The sequence below is a fragment of the Oncorhynchus tshawytscha genome, linkage group LG11 (assembly GCF_018296145.1).
Source record: "Oncorhynchus tshawytscha isolate Ot180627B linkage group LG11, Otsh_v2.0, whole genome shotgun sequence".
Lineage (NCBI taxonomy): Eukaryota > Metazoa > Chordata > Actinopteri > Salmoniformes > Salmonidae > Oncorhynchus > Oncorhynchus tshawytscha.
The window spans coordinates 28786002-28798074 of record NC_056439.1 but is presented as its reverse complement, the minus strand read 5'-3'; the positions used below and the strand labels follow the sequence as shown (position 1 = coordinate 28798074).

General features: G+C 40.9%; 1 protein-coding gene across 3 annotated transcripts in view; it reads left to right on the top strand.

Annotated features, from left to right (window-relative positions):
- The first annotated feature begins 2993 nt into the window (after positions 1 to 2993).
- Positions 2994 to 12073, top strand: part of LOC112261662 (methionine aminopeptidase 1) — a 28649-nt gene continuing 19569 nt past the window's right edge. Inside the window, exons 1-4 of one of the 3 annotated variants that reach the window (XM_024437157.1) lie at positions 2994 to 3230; positions 4408 to 4459; positions 4996 to 5105; positions 5369 to 5429. In XM_024437157.1, coding sequence (XP_024292925.1) covers positions 3117 to 3230; positions 4408 to 4459; positions 4996 to 5105; positions 5369 to 5429 — 337 coding nt within the window. In that variant the 5' untranslated portion in view covers positions 2994 to 3116. Of the gene's footprint in view, positions 3231 to 3288; positions 3312 to 4407; positions 4460 to 4995; positions 5106 to 5368; positions 5430 to 12073 lie in introns of those variants that run through there. The other 2 variants (XM_024437158.2, XM_024437159.1) reach the window with 2 other exon arrangements.

Below are 12073 nucleotides of genomic sequence, written 5' to 3'. Positions count from 1 at the left end.
AACTTTTCTATAGGATTGAGGTCAGGGCTTTGTGATGGCCACTCCAATCCCTTGACTTTGCGGTCCTTAAGCCATTTTGCCACAACTTTGGAAGTATCCTTGGGGTCATTGTCCATTTGGAAGACACATTTGTCTTGAGATGTTGCTTTAATATATCCACATCCTATTCCTTTCTCATGATGCCATCTATTTTGTGAAGTGCACCAGTCACTCCTGCAGCAAACCACCCCCACAACATGATGCTGCCACCCCTGTGCTTCATGGTTGGGATGGTGTTCTTCGGCTTGCAAGCCTCACCCTTTTTCCTCCAAACATAACGATGGTCATTATGGCCAAACAGTTCTATTTTTGATTCATCAGACCAGAGGACATTTCTCCAAAAAGTACAATCTTTGTCCCCATGTGCAGTTGCAAACCGTTGTCTAGATTTTTATAGTGGTTTTGGAGCAGGGGCTTCTTCCTTGCTGAGCGGCCTTTCAGGTTATGTCGATATAGGACTCGTTTTACTGTGGATATAGATACTTTTGTACCTGTTTCCTCCAGTATCTTCACAAGGTCCTTTGCTGTTGTTCTGGGATTGATTTGCACTTTTCGCACCAAGGTATGTTCATCTCTAGGAGACAGAACATGTCTCCTTCCTGAGCGGTATGACGGCTGCGTGGTGTTTATATTTGCGTACTATTGTTTGTACAGATGAACGTGGTACCTTCAGGCATTTGCAAATTGCTCCCAAGGATGAACCAGACTTGTGGAGGTCTACAATTTTTGTAGACCTCGGCTGATTTCTTTTGATTCCCCATGATGTCAAACAAAGAGGCACTGAGTTTGAAGGTAGGCCTTGAAATACATCCACAGGTACACCTCCAATTGACTTATCAGAAGATTCTACAGCCATGACATAATTTTCTGGAATTTTCTAAGCTGTTTAAAGGCACAGTCAACTTAGTGAATGTTAACTTCTGACCCACTGGAATTGTGATACAATAAATTATAAGTGAAATAATCTGTCTGTAAACAATTGTTGGAAAAATGACTTGTGTCATGCACAAAGTAGATGTCCTAACCAACTTGCCAAAACTATAGTTTGTGAATAAGACATTTGTGGAGTGGTTGAAAAATGAGTTTTAATGACTCCAACATAAGTGTGTGTAAAATTCCGATTTCAACTGTACATATTACCTCAATTAGCCCGACTAACTGGTGCCCCCACACATTGACAATGTACCGGTACCACCTTTATATAGCCTCGCTACTGTTATTTTCATTGTCATTTTACAGTTTTTTTTCTTTCTTTACTTATCTATTGTTTACCTAATACCTATGTTTTTATAAAAAATTGCACTGTTGGTTAGGACTTGCAAGTAAGCATTTCACTGTAAGGTATTCGGTGCACTTGACAAGTAAACTTTGATTTGATTTTAGTAACCAAAAAACAAATCATAATATAACAAATCATAATATATTTTATATTTGAGATTCTTCAAATAGCCACCCTTTGCCTTGATAACAGCTTTGCAAACTTCTCTCAACCAGCTTCACCTGGAATGCTTTTCCAACAGTCTTGAAGGAGTTCCCACATATGCTGAGCACTTGTTGGCTGCTTTTCCTTCACTCTGCGGTCCGACTCATCCCAAACCTTATCAATTTGGTTGAGGTCAGGGGATTGTGGAGACCAGTTCACCTGATGCAACACTCAATTGCTCTCATTCTTGGGTAAAATAGCCCTTACACAGCCTGGAGGTGTGTTGGGTCATTATCCTGTTGAAAAACAAATGATAGTCTCACTAAGTCCAAACCAGATGGGATGGCGTATCGCTGCAGAATGATGTGGTAGCCATGCTGGTTGAGTGCACCTTGAATTCTAAACAAATCACAGTGTCACCAGTAACCCACCACACCATAACACCTCCTCCTCCATGCTTTACTGTAGGAAATACACATACAGAGATAATCCGTTCACCCACACCGCGTCTCACAAAGACATGGCGGTTGGAACCAAAAATCTCCAATTTGGACTCCAGACCAGGACAACTTTCCACCGGTCTAATGTCCATTGCTCTTGTTAATTGGTCCAAGTAAGTCTCTTATTCTTATTGGTGTCCTTTAGTGGTGTTTTTGTTGTTGCAGCAATTCGACCTTGAAGGCCTGATTCACAGTCTCCTCTGAACAGTTGATGTTGAGATGTGTCTGTTACTTGAACTCTGTGAAGCATTTATTTGGGCTGCAATTTCTGAGGCTGGTAACTCGAATAAACTTATGCTCTGCAACAGAGATAATTTTGGGTCTTCCATTCTTGTGGCGGTCCTCATGAGAGCCAGTTTCATCGTAGCACTTGATGGTTTTTGCGACTGCACTTGAAGAAACTTTCAAAGTTCTTGAAATGTTCTGGATTGACTGACCTTCCTGTCTTAAAGTAATGATGGACTGTCTTTTCCATAATATGGACTTGGTCTTCTACCAAATAGGGATATCTTCTGTATACTGCCCCTACCTTGTCACAACACAACTGATTAGCTCAAACATATTAAGGAAAGAAATTCCACAAATTAACTTAACAAGGCACACCTGTTAATTGAAATGCATTCCAGGTGACTACCTCATGAAGCTGGTTGAGAGAATGCCAAAAATATATTTGGTTACTACATCATTCCAAATGTTTTATTTCATAGTTTTGATGTCTTCACTATATTTACCCATCTCTCTCATCTTTCTATTTGTAGCTAGCTAAACTAACGTTAGCTAACCAAGCTAGTTTACTAGCTAGCTGATCGTTTTATGAACATAACTTGTGAGCATCGTATTCAGATGAGTTTTAAAAATACATATATTTATCCCCATTTCCGATGATCCATTAATCTCATCCATGATGTCTTGACGGCTGTGTCGCAAGCTAAAGGCAAAAAACGTAAACAAAGAGGATACATGCGAGTAGAGCAACTGAGTTTGGTCGTCACACACACATGTCCATATATGGCATTGCGGTGGCAGCCATATTGTAATTTCTATCCGGTGATGTCCCTGCAAAAGGGAACACATATCTCCCGCTGGCGAGGTTTTCTCCAGCCGACAGACCGTCCACTCCTCCCAGTCTCCACCCCTATAGACTGCGGGCAGGCATGGCGGCTATCGAGACACGGGAATGCGAAACAGAAGGCTGTAGTAGCGAGGCCAAACTTCAATGTCCAACCTGTATCAAGCTCGGGATCCAAGGCTCATACTTTTGCTCTCAGGTAGCATTCGTTTTCTAATTCATTCAATTTGAAAGGGGTCTGACATGATCCACACAACGGCCCAGCATCCTTCATCACGAGGTAGCTAGCGCTGACATAGTTGCCCTAATTGAGTTTCCTCACACCCCTTTAAGTAGCCTAGCATATGATGCTAGTTAGCTACAGTAGCTAACTAACTACAAGCATGTTCTGCTTAAAACCGTAGCGAAAAAGCAATGGTTTGCAAACACATTAGCTAGGAACTTTATTTGAAGCCAATAGCTAACATTATCCTCCCGTATGAAAAAATGCTTGTTTAGTTTATTGTTGTTTGTGTATTCTAACTAGTTAACTCATTTGACTGCGCTGTGTTTGTTTAAAAAGCATAAACTTTGAAGTCTAGCAAGCTTGTTGGGTAGTTAGCCTAGTTTACCCATTGGTATTGGTTATTGCAATGAATTAAATTACACTGTGCATGAGGCATGCTTTCTACATGTTGATGTAGCCATGCTAATTAATTTGATTTCTCTGATCCTGGCCTGGCTGTAGTAACCCACCTGTGGCTTGTTTGTTTTAAATGTCAATCATTGAAATTGCCAAGGATTCAAGGAAAGAAGAATGCAGGCCCCAGTTTCAGTTTAGCCAAACATATTTCTAACTAAGCCATCTGTCTGTGGTTTAGCTGTGTGTCATTAAAGGTAAAAGGCAGTGTAATTCGTTTAAAGCTTATCACAGTCTGGCAGTAGGCCTAGATTCAGTTTTGGCAGAGACTGATTGGGAGGTAGGCAGATCTGCTCTGTCAGAGCCTCTATCCATGAAGCCAGCCGGTTGGTGGGATATTTTTTTCCTGCTGCTCTCACTGTTCTGGTGGTCACTGGTCAAAATATCCATTAACTGAGCAGCAGAGATGTTAGTCATGGTCAACTGGCTGTTTTCCCTAGTCTTGAAATAAACTGTTAAGTGGTTTATGTAGCATGTGTGCAATACAGGGCCCATTGGTCTCTCTGCCTTTGTATAATATTGAGCAGGAAAGCACAAATCCCAGTCCACAGACGATTAGAGGAATTGATTCTGCAATTTGTGCCAATGAGAAACAAACAGCCAGCAGATACTGCTGCTATTGATGATTTAAGGTCGCACACCCCTGATGTGCAGAGTCTCATATGGATATATCTCTCCTCTCTGTCCCCTCATTCAGGAGTGCTTCAAAGGGAGCTGGGCTACTCACAAGCAGATGCACAAAAAAGCAAGTAGGTAGTGTCGTTAGCAATATCCTATCACACAGACCAACTCACTTCCAAATAATTTTTCAAACGGATCACAATGTTGCTTCATGGGCTTTCTGTCATTGTTCCCATTCCTACATGACCTATCATCTGAAGGCATAGAATATGTGAAAGCCTGCATAAATGCCCAACCTTTCCCTCCTCTAATTTTGATGTTGAAATAGAGCAATGGTGTAGCCATTCAAAATGGACTTTGACATTGTAATACATACCAGCCATTAGAGCAGGGGTGGACAATCTGTGATATCCGGTACAGGCTTCCCCCTCAGCCAGGCAGCAACACACTGGATTACATTTATCAATGTAAAAAAAAAAAGAAGCAATTCTTTTGTTGACTTGGGCATTTTACTGCTTGGCTGGAAGAAAAACCTGAACCCACACTGGGCCCTCACAAGATAAACTTGCCCAAGAGTAGTCTAATCTGTATGTGTGAACACCTAACTGTGATCTTTCAAAATGTTGTCAAATCAGATGTCCTATATTACATTCTCTTTTTGCAGAGGAGGATAAGAACCAGGTTGAGGCAAAGAACTGCGTGGAGAACGACACCAACACAGATCCATGGCCTGGCTACCGCTACACGGGCAGACTACGCCCTCACTACCCACTCGTAAGGCCACCTTTCTGGTACATTTCTAAATTGGGCTAATGCGCCGATAAGAGCTTTTATGTAGGAGCTTTTTTTCTTGACTACATAGTAGTCCAACATATGTCAACACAACATGATTTAATAGACATAAGCCACACAAGCTTTGTGTAAAGTTTATTCATTAGCCCCTGGAAGCTGTGTAATCATGTCTCAACTCTCGTCTTGTTGGTTCCTTCTGTGAGCTCCATGTAATCAATCTCTCCTGTCATTGGTTCCCCATGTAGACTCCCATGAGGCATGTCCCCGGTAACATCGAAAGACCTGACTATGCCGACCATCCACTAGGTAATGCTACTCCTCCTAGACTGCCTCCAGTTGCTTTTAAGTTTTAAGAAATCCTTTGCTGTCCATTTGAAAATCTTCTCAAGGCTAGTATTCTTTGTCATGAATTGTGTTATTGAAACATGACACTTTATCTGAGAAATGTGTACTGTTTCTATGTTTAACATCAGGTGACATCATTCATAGAAAAATGGGTTTCTGCCCCAGCCATAGATTCCACCTAAGCTGATCACTCATTATGTAACCATGGTAACCTCAATGGTGAGGATTCACTGCATAAGTTAACTGTCACCTGACTACTGATCAGCCACCAGGTAGCCATGGTTAGTCTCTCCACTCATGGCACATCCATCCAAATGGCACACCGGGACGCGAGTGAGAATGTCATGTCTGTTATTCGTGATCATCAGAGCCCAGTTTTTCAAAAGTTATCTGAATTCAAATCAAATCCATGTTTATTTGTCACATGCGCCGAATACAACAGGTGTTGTATTTCACCTTACAGTGAAATGCTTACTTACAGGCTCTAACCAATGGTGCGTGACAAAATGTGTGGTAAGTAAAGAAATAAAACAAAACAACAGTAAAAAGACATTTGAAAAAAGAGTAGCAAGGCTATATACAGACACCTGTTAGTCAGGCATATTGAGGTAGTATGTACATGTAGGTATCGTTAAAGTGACTATGCATATATGATGAACAGAGAGTAGCAGAAGTGTAAAAAGAGGGGTTGGCGGGTGGTGGAACACAATGCAGATAGCCCGGGTAGCCAATGTGCGGGAGCACTGGTTGGTTGGGCCAATTTAGGTAGTATGTACATGAATGTATATTTAAAGTGACTATGCATATAAGATAAACAGAGTAGCAGCAGCAGCGTAAAATAGGGTATGGGGGGGGCACACAATGCAAATAGTCTGGGTAACCATTTGGTTACCTGTTCAGGAGTCTTATGGCTTGGGGGTAAAAACTGTTGAGAAGCCTTTTTGTCCTAAACTTGGCACTCTGGTACCGCTTGCTATGCAGTAGTAGAGAGAACAGTCTATGGCTGGGGGTCTTTGACCATTTTTAGGGCCTTCCTCTGACACCGCCTGGTGTAGAGGTCTTGAATGGCAGGCAGCTTTGCCCCAGTGATGTACTGAGCCATATGCACTACCCTCTGTAGTGCCTTGCGGTCGAAGGCCGAGCAATTGCCGTACCAGGCAGCGATGCAACCGGTCAGGATGCCCTTGATGTTGCAGCTGTAGGATGGGATTAAATGCATAGAATTAGAATGAATAGAGTGGGATTCCAAGTCAATGATTTGGCTGTTTGAATAATTCTGTTTCTACGTATTAAATGGCTCCATTTTGCTATAGATTTTCAATGTTCGAACCTGGCTTGAGGCGAATCCCATGCATCAATTTGCCTATAATTCCACAACCCTTCTAAAGATGCAAAAAGTAATTTAGTTTAGAATGATGTTACAACACCTGTGTAGTTCTCTACTGAAGCTGCAGAGTCTGAGAGTAAGTAGTAGCCAGTCCTCACTCTCACTGTGTATTCCAGTTCACGTTCTCTGGATGGCAAGTGGCTTGAACATTTTCCTCCATGACCAAATGATCCTGGTAAAACACCTAATGTTGCTAGGTAACCATGCAAACTTGGATAGACATGAGCATGATTGGAATATGAATCTGATTAGGATGTTGATACTGGCCAACTACTGGATAACATAGATTTGACCAATAAACTAGCCAGCACTAACCATGTTACATGTCAGGGATGGGCAACTGGTGGTCTGTGTAGAAATTACAAAAAATATATATATTTTTACAAAAATGTATGTTCACTTGGAACTCATTCGAGGTCTCGACTAACTCTTGAGACTTATAGTAGAATACACAAGGTGCAATTTCAAAATTGTCTTGTGAATTAGCAGTTTTTATCTTATGTCAGTCACTGACAATCACTCAATTAGCCCATGTCAGCTAACAATAGGCTACTTTAACTTTACCGTCATATTTCAAATCAAACTATTTATCACATGCTCCGAATGCAACAAATGTAGACCTTGCCGTGAAATGCTTACTTACAAGCCCTTAACCAACAGTGCAGTTCATGAAGAGTTAGGAAAATATTTACCAAATGAACTAAAGTAAGATAACAATAACAAAGCTATATACAGGGGGTACCAAGTCGGTGTGCGGGGGTATAGGTTAGAGGTAATTTGTACATGTAGGTAGGGGTGAAGGGACTATGCATTGATAATGAACAGCAAGTACCAGCAGTGTACAAAATAAATGGAGGGGGGGGCAATGTAATATTAGCAATGTTTACTTTGGTCACTTGGGGAGCTCCTGTATGGCTACTGAAGCGTAATACATTGTTGTAGTAATTACTCTTTACCAATAGGGTGAACTGTGCTGAACTAGAATGGAAGAGCTGCAGGTAAAACGCCTGCCAGCAAGCAAGTTGGCTCGTGCAAGCGATCATGAGCTCTAGAAAAAGGAAATTTTAGCATTAAAATGGCATATTTCAACCAAAATGGGAGACTGATTATCTGTTCACTGAATTCAAAGGTAGACCACAATGTTTGGTGTGCTTGCAGAATGTATCTGTGATGAAAGATTAGAACGTCAGTCGCCACTACAACAGCAACCATAAAGAGAAATATGGCAAGTACACTGGTGCTGCTAGTGCAGCCATCGTTACAAATCTAAAATCCAAGATACACAAACAGCAGTGCCTTTTTACAGAAGCCACTACAACACAAGAATGTTGTGTAAAGGCATTTTATCAAGTAGCACTTGAATTAGGGAAAGCAAAGAAGCCCTTGTCATCCCCAAAAGCCTTAGCCATCTGAACTGATCTTTTCACTGTGTCTCCATCAGACAAGATGGCCTAGAACTCGAGTTTGTCTCACTCCGCACAGTGACTTGCAGAATTTGATGTTCACCATCATGTAGATGGGAAGATAGAACAAATAAAATAAAATGTTATTGGTCTCATGCACATACAGTGGGGCTAAAATGTATTTAGTCAGCCACCAATTGTATAAGTTCTCCCACTTAAAAAGATGAGGCCTGTAATTTTCATCATAAGTACACTTCAACTATGACAGACAAAATGAGAAAACAAATCCAGAAAATCACATTGTAGGATTTTAAATTAATTTATTTGCAAATTATGGTGGAAAATAAGTATTTGGTCACCTACACACAAGCAAGATTTCTGGCTCACAGACCCGTAACGTCTTCTTTAAGAGGCTCCTCTGTCCTCCACTCGTTACCTGTATTAATGGCACCTGTTTGAACTTGTTATCAGTATAAAAGACACCTGTCCACAACCTCAAACAGTCACACTCCAAACTCCACTATGGCCAAGACCAAAGAGCTGTCAATGGACACCAGAAACAAAATTGTAGACCTGCACCAGGCTGGGAAGACTGAATCTGCAATAGGTAAGCAGCTTGGTTTGAAGAAATCAACTGTGGGAGCAATTATTAGGAAATGGAAGACATACAAGACCACCACTGATAATCTCCCTCGATCTGGGGCTCCACGCAAGATCTCACCCCGTGGGGTCAAAATGATCACAAGAACGGTGAGCAAAAATCCCAGAACCACACAGGGGGACCTAGTGAATTACCTGTAGAGAGCTGGGACCAAAGTAACAAAGCCTACCATCAGTAACACACTACGCCACCAGGGACTCAAATCCTGCAGTGCCAGACGTGTCCCCCTGCTTAAGCCAGTACATGTCCAGGCCCGTCTTAAGTTTGCTAGAGAGCATTTGGATGATCCAGAAGAAGATTGGGAGAATGTCAGATGAAACCAAAATATAACTTTTTGGTAAAAACTCAACTCGTTGTGTTTGGAGGACAAAGAATGCTGAGTTTCATCCAAAGAACACCATACCTACTGTGAAGCATGGTGGTGGAAACATCATGCTTTGGGGCTGTTTTTCTGCAAAGGGACCAGGACGACTGACCCGTGTAAAGGAAAGAATGAATGGGGCCATGTATCATGAGATTTTGAGTGAAAACCTCCTTCCATCAGCAAGGGCATTGAAGATGAAACATGGCTGGGTCTTTCAGCATGACAATGATCCCAAACACACCGCCCGGGCAACGGAGTGGCTTCGTAAGAAGCATTTCAAGGTCCTGGAGTGGCCTAGCCAGTCTCCAGATCTCAACCCCATAGAAAATCTTTGGAGGGAGTTGAAAGTCCGTGTTGCCCAGCAACAGCCCCAAAACATGACTGCTCTAGAGGAGATCTGCATGGAGGAATGGGCCAAAATACCAGCAACCGTGTGTGAAAACCGTGAAGACTTACAGAAAACGCTTGACCTCTGTCATTGCCAACAAAGGGTATATAACAACGTATTGAGAAACTTTTGTTATTGACCAAATACTTATTTTCCACCATACTTTGCAAATAAATTCATAAAAAATCCTACAATGTGATTTTCTGGATTTTTTTTCTTCTCATTTTGTCTGTCATAGTTGAAGTGTACCTATAATGAAAATTACAGGCCTCTCATCTTACTAAGTGGGAGAACTTGCACAATTGGTGGCTGACTAAATACTTTTTTGCCTCACTGTATTTAGCAGATGTTGCGGTGTAGCTAAATGCTTGTTCCTAGCTCCAACAGTGCAGTAATATCTAACGATACATATTTAAAAAGTAAAATAATGACATTTAGAAATATTAGGTAGAGCAATGTCAGAATCCGGAATATGAATATGTTATGGGATGTATAGACTAGAGGTCGACGGATTATGATTTTTCAACGCCGATACCGATTTAATCGGTCAATTTAAATCAAATAAAAATTATAATAAATATATATAATAATTTAAAGATTTCAATTTATTTGTAATAATGACAATTACAACAATACTGAATGACTATTTCCCTCTATACGATTTGTATTTCATATACCTCTTGACTATTGGATATTCTTATAGGCACTTTAGTATTGCCAGTGTAAGAGTATAGCTTCCGTCCCTCTCCTCGCCGCTACCTGGGCTTGAACCAGGAACACATCGACAACAGCCACCCTCGAAGCAGCGTTACCCATGCAGAGCAAGGGGAACAACTACTCCAAGTCTCAGAGCGAGTGATGTTTGAAACACTATTAGCGCGCACCCTGCTAACTAGCTAGCCATTTCACATCGGTTACACCAGCCTAATCTCGGGAGTTGATAGACTAGTAATAAAACTAGTAATCATCAACCATGTGTAGTTATAACTAGTGATTATGATGGTTTTTTATAAGAAGTGTAATGCTAGCTAGCAACTTACCTTGGCTTCTTACTGCATTCGAGTAACAGGCAGTCTCCTCGTGAGGCAGGTGGTTAGAGCGTTGGACTAGTTATCCGTAAGGTTGCAAGATTGAATCCCTGAGCTGACAAGGTAAAAATCTGTCGTTCTGCCCCTGAACAAGGCAGTTAAAACCACTTACAGATAGGGGGCAGTATTTTCACTTTGGATGAATTGCGTGCCCATAGTGAACTGCATCAAAATCTGTCCTAAATTGCTAATATATGCATATTATAATTAATATTGGATAGAAAACACTCTGAAGTTTCTAAACCCGTTTGAATTATGTCTGAGTATAACAGAACTCACAGGGCAGGCAATCTTCCAAACAAGTTTTGAAATCCTGAAAGTTGGGGCAACTTTGACGTCATCGCCCCCTCCCTTCCCAACAAGTTATGGATCTGGAAACACTTCCTACGTCTTCCATTAGATGTCCTCATTCAGTAGAAAGTGTAATGGAGCATTTGCTGTGAACTTTGACCTAATGGGAAGGAAAGTAATTGGTGTCGCAAAAGAATACCATTTTGTTGTGGCGCGTTTGTCTTTGAGTGCTTCGGCTATTCCAATCAGCCCCAGATGAAAACGAATGATCCGGTTGGAATGCTATTGGATATATATGATTATAACATCCTGAAGATTGATTCTGCACTTAGTTTGACCAGTTTCTTCGACCTGTAATATGTCTTTTGGAAGTTTCCATGCAAACTTATCCTGGACCAGAAGTCATTTTTTGGGCATGTGAGCTGAAAGTGGTAGCAAATGCTGCTACTTGGACACTAGAATTGAACATTATGAAACAAAACGATTTATTGTTGAACTAGGACTCCTTGCACTACATTCTGATGAAAGATCATCAAAGGTAAGGGAATATTTATGTTGTAATTTTGTATTTCTGTTGACTCCAACATGGCGGAGAAATATTGTTACGTCTGAGCTGTGTCTCAGATTATTGCAATGTTAAGCTTTTTCCGTAACGTAAAAAAAAAGTGACACAGCGGTTGCATTAAGAATCAGTGTATCTTTAATTATATTTAGAACATGTATCTTTAGTCAAAGTTTATGAGTATTTCTGTTATCTGGCGTAGCTTTCTATAATTCCTCCGGATATTTTGGAAGATTTTCTGAACATGGCGTCAATGTAAACCGAGATTTATGGATATAAAATGCATATTATCGAACAAAACATAAATGTACTGTGTAACATGTCATATGACTGTCATCTGATAAAGATTTTCAAGAGGTTAGTGATTTGATTTTTTTTTTTTTATCCTGCTTTGGTGATTTTATCTTTTGCTGGAAAAAATGGCTATGTTTTTTCTTTGGTTTGGTGGTGGTCTAACATAA